The sequence below is a fragment of the Pristis pectinata genome, chromosome 7 (assembly GCF_009764475.1).
Source record: "Pristis pectinata isolate sPriPec2 chromosome 7, sPriPec2.1.pri, whole genome shotgun sequence".
Taxonomy (NCBI): Eukaryota; Metazoa; Chordata; class Chondrichthyes; order Rhinopristiformes; family Pristidae; genus Pristis; species Pristis pectinata.
In genome coordinates this window covers 80,308,268-80,324,719 of record NC_067411.1, presented here as the reverse complement: position 1 = coordinate 80,324,719, position 16,452 = coordinate 80,308,268, and the positions used below count along the sequence as shown (strand labels likewise).

The 16,452-nt window shown below is 37.7% G+C and overlaps 1 protein-coding gene across 1 annotated transcript in view; it reads right to left on the bottom strand.

Moving 5' to 3' along the window:
* Positions 1-6,703: 6,703 nt before the first annotated feature.
* Positions 6,704-16,452, bottom strand: part of aldh7a1 (aldehyde dehydrogenase 7 family, member A1) — a 46,272-nt gene continuing 36,523 nt past the window's right edge. Inside the window, exons 11-18 of the mRNA XM_052020263.1 lie at positions 16,130-16,224; positions 15,851-15,935; positions 14,533-14,639; positions 13,585-13,701; positions 13,149-13,246; positions 12,459-12,532; positions 10,979-11,054; positions 6,704-7,064 (exon numbers count right to left, since the gene is read on the bottom strand). Of these exons, the coding sequence (XP_051876223.1) occupies positions 7,010-7,064; positions 10,979-11,054; positions 12,459-12,532; positions 13,149-13,246; positions 13,585-13,701; positions 14,533-14,639; positions 15,851-15,935; positions 16,130-16,224 (707 nt within the window). The 3' untranslated portion in view covers positions 6,704-7,009. The remainder of the gene's footprint in view (positions 7,065-10,978; positions 11,055-12,458; positions 12,533-13,148; positions 13,247-13,584; positions 13,702-14,532; positions 14,640-15,850; positions 15,936-16,129; positions 16,225-16,452) is intronic.

Here is a 16,452-nt window from a genome sequence, read left to right as displayed (position 1 = left end):
CAATTTGAATTCACAGCCTGAATCTAGGATTGCACAAATCATTAGCAATGAGTGGCTCCAAATGTGCCTGCACTTTATTTATAAATCAAGAATAAGTATGTTATTATGAGAACATGATGCACATACTTCAACCAAGAGTGTGAAGATTACTTAAATACCTATGAAATTTATTAGCAAATAATAAAGGTGTTGATATGTTTCGCAACAAGCATATTTATTGTGCTGAATACAAAATAATATTTTTGAATAATAAGCAAAAATGTATTAATTTGCTATCAATGAATGTAACAAATATTCTGATGCAATATTCAGGAACTGACCACATATCCATCCCCTTATTCAGTACGCATAAATAAAAATCAACTGCCAGAGAACATCCAATTGACTAAAGATATTAACCAACACGTGGAAACTAGTCAATCACCCAGAAGTTGACTAACCTGGCAACAAAATACCATCTAACAAGAAACAAAGCAAAGGTTAATCCCACTACAAAATACTTTTCGGACAACTTTCCACTTGGTACTTGAAACGGTAATACCAGAGAGATGATTAAATATCAAACAAGGCTTATTTAAATGAGACAGTGATGTTTGGTACATTAAAACATTAGGTTCAGGCACAAACTGATCCAATTGAAAAAGAGTGGCACTAATTATCTTGACCTCTATATTCTAATTAGAGAAAGCTGACAGAATTGGTAGCTGAAAATGAGACTAGTTTCTACCCCAAATTTTGGATCTACCATATTCATTTTTATGATCAAGCCTTCTTCCTGCATTACCCCACCCTGTTATGTATCTATAAAAATGCAATTAGTGTATCTCAAACAAAATTCTAGTTTAGTTATTAGGCTACAATGAGTAAAAAAAAATTCATTTTCCAGGAAAAGATAAATATTCATAACATAAACATATCTAACAATCAAGAGTGAAACGATAATGATATATCAAAATATTGCTTAAAATGCTTACCACAAACTTCATATAGGGGGCAAATGAATCAGGAGAAGAACTCTGTTTGAACTCTATATTAAAATCCTTGAGAGGGTGACCTTTGCATAAGGTCAGGTAAAAGATCACTTAGCACACACAAAGCACAGATTAATTTTCAAGAAAAAACATTCAAATCACATTGAAACAGAAAAGGGCATATGTACATCTGGGAAAGCAAAATTACCTACAAATAACTGAAGGCAAGACAAAAAGATTCAATTAAAAATAATATAAGGGGACACCAACTAGGTCCAACCAGGAAATCAGAGCAGCTGAGCACCAAATTACATACCTTTAACACTAGCACAAGCTCCAGAGCAAAATACTGTTGTAAGGACTTTCTAGCATGGAAACAAATGCATTTTGGGTAATTTGATTCTTTTTATGATAGTTATCTATGATGTAATTTTATCTTTAAGCCTTATGTGGCAAATACTTTGGCTATCAAAGCAATTAAAAACAACATGATTCATTTGGTTTGTCATTTGTTACTTTTGGCAGTTAATTGGTAGATTGGAGAAAAGTCATTACTCCATTGGTTGATTTTAATTTAGTTCCTTGTGCTTCATCAGCACTCTTTGCTATTTTTAATTTATTTACACAAAGCACAGAAATGACTTTTAATTGTTCTCATTACCTGAGGATATACTGCCAATGAAGTATGCTTAATATATAACTAATGAAGTAAAACACAGCAGCCAATAGCAAGGTCCTGGAGTCATAGATACATTATGGCTCAAAGGAGAAGGTTTAGTCTATTGAGTCCATGTCAATAGTGTGAAGAAAATTAAAACTGTCTTGTTTAATGCTGTTGTTTGAGAAGAATTCCTATTTTGCCAGTAAATGCTTGGTTCTCTTATATATCTATTTGATGGAATAGGTGAGTGGATTTAGTTTAGCTAGAAATACTTCAATGTGCAAGAATGTGCATCAAAGCAATGCTGCATCAGGAATGTGCACTAGCCTAAGTTAAAAATTCTAATGCATATGCCACAGTGTCAATGAAGAGGGTGAGCTAGAATTACAAATCCTGGTCCATGTACATGTAACCATGCATAAATGCATGGTTGTGCTAAAAATTTAAAACCTGCCTCTAACATCTCCCATCATGACATGAGAGTTTAACTGCCACTTGAACTGGTGGTGCCAATTTGGGTCTGATTTGCCTTTGAAGGACAATTGAGCAATGGGGACAGGAACCACACAAAGGATGATGGAACATTGTGCTGCTGAAGGGGAACACTCAGGTTAGGGATCATGGTGATTGACACAACCCCCAAGCCCATCGGCAGAAAACATAAGAAAGAGTTGCCTTTGTAGAACAACCACCTCAGGGCCATTGAGTGCACACCTTGCCAGCAACCCAGGTAGAAACGAAAGATTCGATTTATGGCCAACTCCTGTAGTTAAGGCCCAAGCCATTCCCAAATTATGTATTTGCAGTAACAAAAAGTAAATTCTTAGGGAATAGCAGCCATAGCCAGAGAAAGTAAAATATGTTAGCTATAGCAATGCAAGTAAGAACCAGCCTCCAAACCTCTTTCAAATGCAACCGACAAGCAATAATCACTTTTAAAATTATGAGGACAGCCACATAAGCAAACTCTACTGTCTGTGAAAAAAGGCTCCTGGCTCACAGGGAGAAGCCATTTAAGAGATATGCTTTGGAAACTGATATGACTATGGGATTGTCATATACATAAACCAACTGTATACAAGAATACACAGGGAACTAAATCAAAATGGAGCAATAACTTTTCTCTAGTCCACCAATTACCTAGCAGAAGTAACCACAAACTTGACAAAACAAATGAATCACTTTTTTTCCTGAATCCCTTTGATAGCCAAAGTGTTTGCCACATAAGAAGGCTTTGTTACTTGGACTACATCGAAACCATCCCAGCCACAACTATACAACAGATGAAAGTCTAGGCTTTGAAACCAGGCATTAGACATCTTAAAATGTCAAGATATTTTGCACCATTATGACTTAAATCAAAAGAGGTTCTGGACTGGTTTATCACACCAAACGTGGTCATGTCATATTTGTTCTGTCAATCAATACTTGGGATGTTTGTGTATCCAAAGAGCTACACTTCACAGCACTGTGGTAGAAGGATACTTTGGATGTCCAGGCTTTGCATATATCAATGTGAACTACCTTATCCCATCAAGGGTATTTAAATATTCAGAGTTGATCCTGTCAGTTAAGATGTGCTCCCATTGTAAGTGTGTAATTCTACAGAACCATTTATCCACACTCAAAACACTGAACTATGCAATCATTATTATAGAAATTGTATTTAATCACGTGCTGTTGTCTCTGCACTTTAAGAGTATGAAAACTCAATGTACTTTGAGGTCAGGAAGCTTGTTCCACCAGGTCTCCCTACATATCTGCTTGTGCTGAATAAAGGCCTGCTGACCTGATAGAGGTGTATAAGATGATGAGAGGTATTGATCGTGTGGATAGTCAGAGGCTTTTTCCCAGGGCTGAAATGGTGGCCACAAGAGGACACAGGTTTAAGGTGCTGGGGAGTAGGTATAGAGGAGATGTCCGGGGTAAGTTTTTTACTCAGAGAGTGGTGAATGCGTGGAATGGGCTGCCGGCAACGGTGGTGGAGGCGGATACAATAGGGTCTTTTAAAAGACTTTTGGATAGGTACATGGAGCTTAGAAAAATAGAGGGCTATAGGTAAGCCTAGTAATTTCTAAGGTAGGGACATGTTTGGCACAACTTTGTGGGCCGAAGGGCCTGAATTGTGCTGTAGGTTTTCTATGTTCTATCTACAGCTCTGCTCTTCATGTGGCTTACTTAAAATCACAACAATATGAGCTGTATGTCGCACTCTGACTTTTGTCAATGCATATGTCCAGACATCTTTGTACATATGCACATCATCTACAGATGCTACATTTCCTGAAGTGCACTGATGAAGAAAAAGACTATGGTATGTTCAGTCATATTAAGATTCAGATAAAATTGCCATGAAGCCCATAACAACATAGCACTGTAATAGTATTTCTAGACCAGTGTCTCCAACAACGTTACTCCAATTGCATAGTCAGGATTACAATATTGGGGTCTGGGGTTGAACTTAAACCCACAATTTCCGACTCAGAGGTGTAATTGTTATGATTCTGATACAATTGTACATATCTATTGCTACGAAATGTCCAAACATAATAAAGGAATTAACTTTAAACATATCCTTTCAGTATGGCAATTTGACAAATGGCAAAGAAACAAAAAATCCACCAGGATTTAACAATGTACAACTATAAATGTTCTTCACTGGGAAAATCGATGTGCATTTTTTGATGTTTCACATATCCATTCTGATCTTTTGCTTAACATGAAGAGCTTGGGTACATGTTCCTTAACTACAGGATGTTATAAACTCCTAAGGAAACAGAGAAACAATTTCAGATCAAAATGTTAACGTTTCTCTTTCCACAGATGCTGCCTGACCTGCTGAGTTTACAAAATTTTCTATTTGTTATAAATTTATAATCTGAAGTACATTATGCCCTCTTGCATAATGCCACATGAGCATCATCTAAAGAAATTTATGTTTCTAATGTGGTGTTCTAACATGTTTTAAGGGGGAAGTCATTTTAATTTAAGCTGAAAAGCTGCAACTGGGAAACTTAGCAAGTGTAAGCTTCTGGAAGCCATTTTAGAGGTGGAGTTGCAAGATCTGTCATAAAGAAATCTGGATGATTTTATCACAATTTCTACAGTGCATCAACAGATTAAGTTGTTTAATATGGATACCAAGGTGATTTTTTTGCCCCATTAACAAAATGATTCTTGAAGTCAGCTGATTGCCAAAGATTCTCTTGTACAGATTGACCAACTAAACTGAACCCTTATCATTCCATTCCAATAGATTGAAGAACAAAACTGGTTCAAACTTCACAGCTTTCTATTATAACAGCAGCACTACAGAAATGTCAGACACTGTATGGCACTTCATACACAGGGAATCACTTTTTGTTGTGTTTTCCAAGCAGCAGCTATTTTTCCATACAGTAATGAAATAAAAGAACCAGCATTATATTTTCATTGGTCTTAGCTGAAGGGTCAAAGGGAGAGAGGGGGTCATTTAAACTAGTGGTATTCTATTTATCATCCATTATACAGTCCATCCAAATTTCCTTGCTGTTGACTTCAATATGCAAATTCTAAAACGCCACCATTCTTCCCTCACTCTACCCACCTTGATATATTATTAAGCTTAAGCCAGTACAGTTAACCATCCCCGCAGGTTGGAATGTGGTTGAGAGTGCACTTGCATCAATAACATTAAATGTGTGGCAAAATACCAGGGAATGGACTTCATTTTAAACTGTTGCAAGGATTTAAGACTCCATCAAAAGATTTTGAATGCAGTTTTATTTACATGAAAATTATGATCATATTGTTCCAATGAATTCAACAAAAAAGATTGATGCATATTCTCTTTAATTCAAAATAGAATTTGCTAATTCCAAACATACAGCAACCAGGGTCACGACTGAACCTGGGTCACCGGACCTGTGTAGCATCACAGAGCTGCCTTTTAAGATGAGCTAGGGTGCATGACTTCAGTGGTTGTCAAACATTTTTTGCCTGTTTCATGGGTGGGGTTTGTTCTGCACCTCTAACCTTGCTTCTTCCCACCCCAAAAGGATGTCACATTGATAAGATGTTCAGCAATATAATTAGTCCAAAATTATGCATGCTTGCTCTACCCACGACCATCATATCAACCTTTTTCCAGGGCTGGAGAAATGATAACAGATGAATTACACAGGGCAGAGATTCACCCAAAGAAACCAACTGAGAACTTACAAGTTTTAGAAATCAAATTACTGGCTTAAGCTTAATAATAACCACTAGGGTACTTTTATCAAAAATATTGGAGGATAGAGGCCTAATTGCCACTATTTCTTTAGCAACACTTTTTAACCCTGTAACAGAATTCTCATGATGCAGCATCTCAACCCAAAATGTCAACCATCCCTTTACCTGCACAGATGCCACTTGACCCACTGAGTTCTTTCAACAGTTTATTTTTAAACAAAATTCTCAGTTAGGCTATCACCTTATGAAATCAATTAAATTGCTTTCACATAGAATGCAAGTGAAAATCTTCAGAGATTACATCACTCAGCTATGTTGCTCAGTATTGGTTACATCTGGTATACTTCACTCATTATCTTGTATCTGGCCGTTTACACGCAAGTAATAATCGTATTTCCATCTTACACAAAAATTGTAAATGGAGAGTGTGACGCAAATAAAAAGAGATCTCCCAGAAGAATGAAATGGGTTCAATACCAGAAGGTCTATATGACAAACGGCAAGTATACATAAATTTTCCTGATTCAAACTTAGTGCTGTCTCACTATTCTCATTTTAATAAAGACATTTTTACTCATTTCCGTTTTTCAGCAATGTATAATTTTATACATTTGTGAATATACTGCTCGAAACTTCCAAGACATTCTGGATCAGCAACGGTATCACCATATCATAAATGCTGCCAAATTAAAGATACATCCAAAATAGAAGACATGAAAAGTATATTACTTCCTACACAAATGTAGATGCAACCTATGCTGCTCCTGCTGTAGAAAAATAGCAATTATTGCTGTCAAGTGCACAAGTGACAATTATAAAAATCTGTTAAAACAGAAGAAGATAAAGGACCAGCACAAAGTTATTTCAAAGCTTCAGGTTTTATTTTCATTTTAGTTGCCATTGGAGGGAAACAATCCATTGTTGGATACACAAGTTATCCTGTCAGTAGTAAAGAACAGATGTGGTACATTACAGTCTCAACTCTGAAAGGTTGAAGACAAGCAGAAGGCCCATAGGTCTAAATCTGGTACTTCACACACAAAATCACTTCAATTTATTCTAGATTTTGCATCACATGACCTAATTCCTCTTATGAAAATTATTCTAATCTTTCATTCTCTCTCATTCAAAGTCTTGATTGTTGCTATAAAATCACAAGTCGTCTTTACTCAAACTTGATCCCTTGAGCTAGAGGAAGCTCCTTGCTATAGTTGATGGTGCTAAAGCAAATGGAAAAAAAAGTTACTTTTAGTCAATAAGTAAATGACCTGGGCTAAGAAACTGTAAGAAAAATTACAAGGATCTTCATTAGGCTGAATTTATATCATGATTTATGCCTTTGCTGTCTAGGGATTTTTTTTTTTTTTTTGCAGCTTGCGAGCTCAAGAGCAAATTTCTGTAGAGGCTGGAAATAGGAATAAAAACAGAAAATGCTGGAATATCCAGATTAAGCACCCTCATCGCCCGGGACATGCCCCCTTCTCATTACTGCCATCGGGAGGAGGTACAGGGAGCCTGAAGACCCACGTTCAAACGTTTCAGGAACAGCTTCTTCCCCTCCGCCATCAGATTTCTGAATGGTCCATGAACCCATGAACACTACCTCGTTATTCCTCTCTTGCACTAATTTATTTATTTTCTGGTAATTTATAATAAATTTTGTCTTACACTGCTGCCACAAAACAACAAATTTCACGACATATGTCAGTGATAATAACCAAACAGCATCTGTGAACAAAGAAAAAAAAAAATTTCAAGTTGATAACTTTTCATTAGAATTGATCATAGGTCATCACCCAATATATTGGTCCAGATATTTCTTGATCCAACCCATTGTCTGCAATCTACTATCTTTCCTTGAAGTGCAACAGGCCACCAGTGGCGACTGAACCTCAGGGGATGGAACCAGCAGCTACGTCCTTACCTCAGATACCATTCAGAGGCATTTAAAAACAGTTGAATGGATTAAAATTAAAATATTTAAAAATAATAAATTTAAAAACACATTAAGCCATTGTAATGGAGGGAGACAAAAAATTGTTTAGCTTAGTTTTTATTTTAAAATGATGATTTATGATTGTTTAACACCAGCCTAAGGGCCCAATTCATTGTACCCCTCAGATTAGTACACTGTGAAACCACCGCCATCTCCTCTATGCTGCAGTGACAAAAGGTGAGGATGTGCTTAATAGCAGAGAATGGTGGGTCTCTGTAGACCATAACCCAGCCTATTAGTTTGTTTATTCTTCACAGGTGCTGCCTGATCTACTAAGTACTGCCAGCATTTTCTGTTTTTATAGCAAAATCAAGGTATTGCATGAAAGCTTAACCTGTATTGGAGCCAAACTTGTGCTAACACCCTCAAAACAACTATTAGCATAAACAGTGACTGATGAAATGATAATTCAGAAGGAAGAAACCATTAACACTGGTGCAAGGCATCTGATTTATTAGCAGCCTTTGAGAAATTTGCAACAGCTCCTTGCAATGTGACCTGTCTAGAAACTCCATTTGTGATCACAGAGCACTGGTGCTATACTAACATACCCAACTTAAAGGTTTGGAAAATTGATTAAAAAAATGGGAGGAGTAATCAATAAAATGCATAAAGCATTAGAAAGGTCAAAATATCAATCAATATTTTATGTGATTTTAAAAACATGAAGAGCTCCTTCCATGTTAAGATTCTTCAAGTTTAAAGTGAAATAACTGTTTTGTAGATTAAGGATATTTCTGAACTAGCGACTTTATTGAGATGGGTAAGGTTTACGAGTGTTTGGTTCATTGGCCAGATTCCAGCCACATGCATATATGGCGCTGAGATCAGTTTTTAATACCTGAAGATTGGCCAAGTTTACTCAAAAATGTTTCCTATCCATGAAATTTCACAAAAAAATCCTAATCTGAGAAAAACCAAATCAGAAAAATTTCTTACTGTTTTGCTGACATCTATTGGCCAGGTTGGTATTTGCAATATTCAACATGCAACAGCTCGTATTGATTTCTAAAAGTTCCTTTAATGTGGAAAAATGTCCAGGGCATTTCATGTAGCAAAATGAGAAAGAAGTAGACGCCAAGTCAATGAAGTTATTATCAGAAGAGGTGACCCAAAGCTTAGTCAAAGCTGAAAATCAGAAAACTGCAGACACTGGAAATCTGAAAATAACACAGAGGATGCTGAAAACATGCAGCAGGTCATGCCCATCTGTGGAAAGAGAAAAGGAGCTAATGTTTTAGGTCAAAGACCCTTCATCAAAACTGTAGGTTAGTCCAGATTGTTGGTTTTAAGGATGATCTTAAAGGACAAGAGGGAAGCATATGGCAGAAGGTCTCAGAGGTGCACCTCCAGAGCATGGAGCCTAGAAGCTGAAGGAATGGGCACTGATACCAGGAGTGAGCAAGGAGTGCTGTGCACAAAAGAAAGAACAAAAGCACAGGTGGGTCTGTTGTGATGGGAAGATGCTGTTGGGAAAGGCAGGGCTGGAGGAGGCTGCATGAAAAAGTAGGACTTTCATTGGAAGTGCCTCAAGTTCCAGGGGAATACTGTCAATCCGTTCAGCATGATTTATTGCTGTTTCACAAAATATGAGACTTATACAAAGCACCTAGTACCCCACTTGGCACTATTTTGCTTCATTTTAGCACTGTTGGTGATCCAATCTCAAAACTCACAGGTACTTACTCTTTTATGCTTAAACAAAGCCATCTCCCAGTCTGCCCACTGGTGTGCTGTGCTGGGAACCCAGAAAAAACCCCTGTCCTCATCTGATAGTCTCACAGTCTGGTCAGCCAGGATTCAGTGAGAGATTGCCCGTGAAGGCTTCTGTTGGACAAGTTGGAGTGAGCTGTGTGGTCACTCAGTATTGAGAGGTGCGGCAACTGGCAGCGGCTGCTCCCTTGCGTTTACAATCCACACAATTCCTAACAGCTTTCCTCATCACCTTCAGTTGGATTTGATGGGAGGGATGTGTTGTTCCCCCCAACCCCCGCCTCTATGTCTGACTGCACAGATCTCCCCAGCCCATTGATCTCTCTACAGCAACATACTCAACACTGGGTGGCTTCCATCACACCCAAAAGGCGGTGATGAGAGAGACAAAAATATCTGGCTGGTTTGTCAACACACAGGAGAGCTGCTAGCAGTCCCCAGCAACAGCCCACAATCACTGTGCTGTTGCAGGTGCAGCCCCCAGCCCCACATCTTGCTCACCAGCATCAGCTGTCACAGGCAGCCTGGCTATGCCCTATTGATTGCAGCAAGAGCCCAAGCTGAGACAGGGGCTTGTCCGGGTGTCTGGTGCAACACTGCTGTCGGAATCTCTACATATAAAATGCCACAATGTCCCCTTCAAGCACAGGTTGCATTAGTGCTCTCATTCCAGGGACTGCATGCTCAGCTCCAAGCACAGGACCAGTGTACATAAGAAAGTACAGACTATGTGGAATATCTGGCCCTGTATGCATACACCCATGTATCACATGCTCGGAACTCATCTGGCCAACCTATGTCAGGGCGTTTCTTGGTATATTTTATTTTTAAAGCAGAACTATGAAAATGGAATAAGGAAAAAACAACAAAGAGTTTACACATCAAGGAAACATTCTAATTGACCTTGGGTCTCAACCTGACCTGTATTTGAACTGAGCATCAGCCATTCAACCTCTAATCTTCCAGTGAAGGTACGGTTGCACCTTGTGGACTCCCAACAATTTACCAAGTTACATGCAGGCAGTTTTCAGCAGCACAATAATACACTGGGCCTCAAATGGTGTAACTGTTCTGTTGTGACAAACACAACATCATGCAGACTGTGACAAGTCCCGTGGGATAACTGCTAGTTTCTTTTTTAACTCCTGATTTTACAGATTACAAAGAAAGCTAGTTTCAAATGTGGACATCAATTTTCAGGACATCAATCTTGAAACACATTACATTTACTAAATTGAGGCCAATGATCAAATTGCCTATGATCTTTCTGAATGAGAGAGCATGCTCAAACAATCCTGATCCTCTTTCTCATGTGTAAAATTGGAGATTTAAAGTTCTAAGTATGTTTTAAAATTGTTTTTATCTATTCTCTTATTCATATTCTAGTCATTCAGAGTAATGCCAACCAACTATCCACTTACGTACCAGGTAGACCTCCTCATGTAATGTTTCCAAGCATCGCTGCCAGATTCTCTGCCTCCACCCGTGTGTTTTTCTCCACCTACAAACATTCACATTTCTTAGGTTATTCAAGAAAAAAATGAAGGCTGCAGAGCTTGCATCGATAATGTCTAGAGATGTCAACTTAAAAATGACAATTCAGTGACACTCCAATAACAGCATCATGGGACTTTAATGGTGCTGGTCTAGCAGAATTTTTGGACTATTGTATATTACTCTTATTAATACACAAACATAATTTTAATATAAAACGTTACACAGTAGTAAAAGAAATGTTCCATTGAACCAAGTGTTTTTAAAAGGAGCACAGCAAACAGAGCCCCAGCTAATTTAAAGAGCAAGGGAATCAGAGCTTTGGTATGTATAAAGGCAACACAGGAAACAGAAGCTGGTAGGCCAGATGCTAAACCATCATGAATTATGAAAAGTGAGATAGTGGATTATTAGTTTCACTGTACATCCATTGTGAGACACACGTATCATCTCTAAAAGGTCAAAGTGTCACCAAATCGCCACCTGATTGCTTAGATCACTGCTGCATGAGAATTAGAGAGTTTAAAAGCAGCTTTGAAAACCATTTCTCAAAGGCTGTAAATGTCACCACACTCAAGTGCAAATATTTTCACACTTAATGTATCTTGCTTCATCTTTGTATCAAACAAGCCTTTCTATAATTTCTTTAGGAATTAGTGAATGTTAGCATGGGCAAAATCCAAAAGCAGGAAGATGCTAACAATCAAAAGATTATTTAAGTAAGGCCTCATTGTATTCAATAAGTAATAATCATCAGAGTGTAAAACGAGAGCTAACACTAATCTAAGGCAACTGATTTTCCCACCAGACTCTGCATATGTAGAGTGAAGAACACTGGGCCAATCTACCACAAAAGGATAGAATAAAACAGGGGCAAAAGATCCTCTCAGTAGTTTAGAATTCATTATTACAGAACATAAAAGCAGAGTTAAACATGTGATGGACAAGGCCAAAAAACTTGCCTTTGTTTATGTGTACACTATTCAGTGGGTTTATAAATCAAGGAAACTTCAATTTGATCTCACTTTTGCATACTTACTTGTTGTCAAATTGTGTAAAGCTATGTAATGCAATAATAGGTACATATGTAGAGATCAGCTGGTTTAATACCCTGTGAAGAGTAACAAGGAATCACCTGTTAGCAAGGTGCATGATTTTGTGGAACAATTAGATGGACCAGAGGTTTGTGTCCATAGTTTTGTAGATTCCCCATTTCCTTACTGAACCATTCAATTCAGATGCGTTTATTCTGCCACATGTATTCCAATGACAAACTACAATTCTGTGTTTGATTGATCTGGAGATTATTATTTATGCAACACATTTAATATGCATTAAAAATATACAAGTAAAATGATTTTGAAGTTGTAAATTAAGAAAGTCCCTGTTGCAAATATAATAAAAAGAATACCAAAGGCTCCTCCAATTTCAGCTCCACTGGTTGGAATATTGACATTTACAACTCCACAATCTGAACCTTTGGGTCTAAGCAGAAACAAGAAAAAGATTATTAGAAAGTAACTCACAGAAAAAAAATGATAAATAAAAGCTACACCAGAAAGATCTTTAGAAAAAAATCCATATTCTATCAGGTTTTGCTGTACTTTCTGAACTGTGATGCCGAATACAATTTCAGACCAAATGCAAAATAAATAAGGTTTGAAATAAAAACTGAACTTCATTTCTGCTCATTCAAAATTTGAAAAGAAAAAGTAAGTTAAATTATGTAATAAGAGATCAACTCAAAGCAAAAAGATGCTGAGTGGCCTAATGCATTTCCATCTTTTTATTTCACAACTTTGCAGCAACAGATGGAAAAACAACAAAATGATCTCTTAAAAACAAATTACACTCTGAATGTTTATACTATTGATGGTGGTGGTGGTGGGGGGCGGGGGGGGGGGCGTGCAGAGAGGAGAGCCAGGTTAAAACAAAAGAGAAAAATAAGGAAAGGATCAGTATTGGGTGGAGGTTTGAGTACAAGTTCTTTCAAGTGCTTTTTATTTTATTCTTACAGAGCAACTAAGCTTGTGCAGTCCTTCTGAGCTTGCAAGTAAATCACTGCAAATTGCTTGCTCGGAAATAAATTTAAAGTGCTTACCCCAGCCAGCGGAACATTCTACCTATATCCTTGGTGAAGATGCTGCTGGAGAGACCCTGTTTAACCTCATTGTTCCATGCAAATGCTTCTTCCTCAGACTGTAAGGTAATACAGTGATAAGAGATATAAAGAGGAAAACAAATGTTCTGTCCAAATTATGTACTACATGTTAATCTTGAATCAATGTCAAAGATTTTGCATATACCACTACACTATAATAAAGTTTAATTAGACTCATAAATGAGTATAATTAAACTTCTTTATTATAGTGAAGTGGTAACTAAAAGCTGTGACAATGCATTCACTAATCATAGTCAGTATTTTATTCAAATAGAGCTATATGATTAAATGCAAATAAATCAGAACATTCAAAAGTTCAATGCTCCATTTTGCTGTATTTTAAAGTGCTCTCTTTCAAACAATAAACTCACTTTACCTTAAATTTGAGAACATACAAAATGGGTGCAAATGTCTCAGTATGAACAATGGTCGCATCGTGGGGAAGGCCAGTTACAATAGTTGGTTCTACATAGTTTCCTGGACGATCAATTGCCTATCACAATACAACAGAATCAATATTAGTTCATATAATTTGCTTATGTTACAACAGATCGCAAAATCCAAAGAAAACAATAAGATTTTTCAAACTCAATTTCAAGCTGGGATATTCCTCCCCTTGGCTTCTCCTGCAGAAGGAGTTTGCCAATTCAGTCCAAGTCAACTGAGCAATGTTCTTACATACTGATTGATTGGCATACTGTCTTTCTGAAGCAGCAATATGCAAATTGAAGATTTCCTTAAATTTGGTTACAGGACAAGATAGCCCAGTTATTAGAAAATAGCACAAGTGCAGTGTGCTTACACTGAGTGATGAGTAGAAACTGATACTTCTCTTACTGTCAGATTACTTGTCTGACATCAACTTTACACTCTTCAGCTGAACAATCTGAAGACCTGCCAAAAATTATTCATCCATTACAAGACTGCTCATTACCACCTCCCCAGAATTGCTCATTTCTGCTTTTACTTCACTCCCTTGGATGCAGAAATCCTTCATCGGCAACCAATTATCCCAATGTTCCTCTTTCTCAGTTCACATTGTAAACTATTTGTTCAAACTGCAGGTATCACAATGTCTACTCCAAACAATGCCGAATTAAACTAAATCTCTTCTGCCTGTCCATGATCCACTTCCCTTCATCCCCTGCAAATTCACATGTCTAACAGCCTCTTAAACGCCACTATCATATCTGCTTCCATCACTACCCCTGGTAGCCTGTTCCAGGCACCTATCATGCCCTGTGTAAAAAACCTGCCCCGCACATCTCCTTAAAACTTTCCCCCCTCACCTTAAGTGCATGTCCTCTAGTGACAGATGTCTTACCTTTCCACCATAAACCACATTGCCACCTTGCTGTTTAGCCTGTTCCACTGCATTCTTGTACATATCCACTGCCTGCTTAGTGTGAAGGGGGCCATATAAAGTATTAGCTGAAACAAATAAAACATTATTTACTCGACTTGGGAAGAAAGTAGTCTAAAGTACAGAATACATGTGTTATGATACCATTTCGTTCTTCAACAGAGGATGACCATCACCAATGACCAATATATTAGTGTGCCGCAGATTGTGCTATTATTTTTCAACATTTGTAAGGAGATATGAAGTAAACCTTTTGGTAACATCTACATGCTTCTCATTTCCCCCTTAATTTTGCTGCTGAACTCACATGATCTCAGTTTATCCAGTAGAAGTTTCAGCTAATCCTTATAATGTCAGTATATGAAATGCTCTACCCTGTAAATCTGTGCAATCAGTAGGTTCTCTCTTAAGCTGTATGTAATTATGGACTGTTGATGTCCGGACTCAGATTGTGCGGTGCCAGAGTTGGCAGGCTGCCATATTGGGCAATAGCTGGGAGGTACAAAATGTGACAAAAAAAGTGGCAGCTGGCACACAGAATTTATAGCATCTATTATTACCACCGGTAATCTCCATCTGGTCCTGCTTTTGACTGGGCCACAAGAGGTGACAGAGTACAGATAGTAATTCGGCTCTGGCAGGGATAGCTAAGCGGAGGGCTGTGTGGCCAAGAATAGGAAGCAGAAGACTAACAAGCAAGGAGAAACAGTGTGGGGGGCAAAAGGTGAGTGAGCTGGTGGTTTGCTATAACTGGTTGATTCACATCACCCCTGATGGGAAGACCAAACATCAGGAATTACAGGCATATCTTTCAATAGTTATGAAAGCAAGTGTAGGCTTTATACTATCTAATCTTAACTAAATTTTACTACATTACAGCAATCAGAAACAGCCATGACAAAAGGAAAACAGAAGAATTATAAAAGAAACTAATGAATCTCCAATGACCTTGATCACAGATGGCCAAGGAAATTAAATAATTTTATTAACTATTTCTTGTACAAGGTGGAGAAATTAAACCTTTTCTCCAGGCTCATTTAAGTGCACTACTAAATTCTGAACATTGCTGCTATCTGCCTTGCTTGCTTCAATGGAGATCCTGGCTTGTAAGTTTTGTGTACTGTTGACCCTGTTTCCTCTCTTCATTGTAAAGCAGGCAATTCAGTGCATTTCCTGAGCAGCTTAACGAGGGACAAATCATTGTGATTATGTTCATACTCAAATAAATTATTGGTAGCATTGGCTTTCAACCTGAACAATAATATTTCTTTAAACTTACGGTCCAATGGATCTCCAATTCGGATCTGTTTATAAGCTTTGCTAAGTCTTTCCACCACCTCATCGTGAATACTTTCATGTAAAAACTATAAGAAAAACAAAAAAAAGGAAGAGTAGGATCTGATTCACGTTGCTGAACTGCAATTCTTAAATTGAAGTTTGAGCCAATGGTTTCTTTCTTTCCTGTTTAAGGAAGTAAGCCCGCATTAAAAATGACTGATTGTTTAGTCCAGAAAATATTTACTAGGAAGCTTGTACCAACTGCGGTGTAACAACTCACCAGACGTCTGGTTGTTGTGCACCTCTGCCCTGCAGTTCCCACAGCAGCGAACATAACAGATGGAATTACCATATTTAGATCAGCATCATCAAACACTGCCAGGAAAAAGACAATACTAGTCAAATCCCATGAAGAAATACAATCAAACATTGCCAAAGTAATCATAACCCACACATCCTGATATACATCAAAATTTTCCATCAGACATTTGGTCTCCAGACACCGCACCAAAGACTACCTTGATTTCCAAAAGGATGACCCATGAACATGTTTGAAGTCAGATGCTTCAATGCTCAGACCTACAGAGATGCAATTAAATGCTT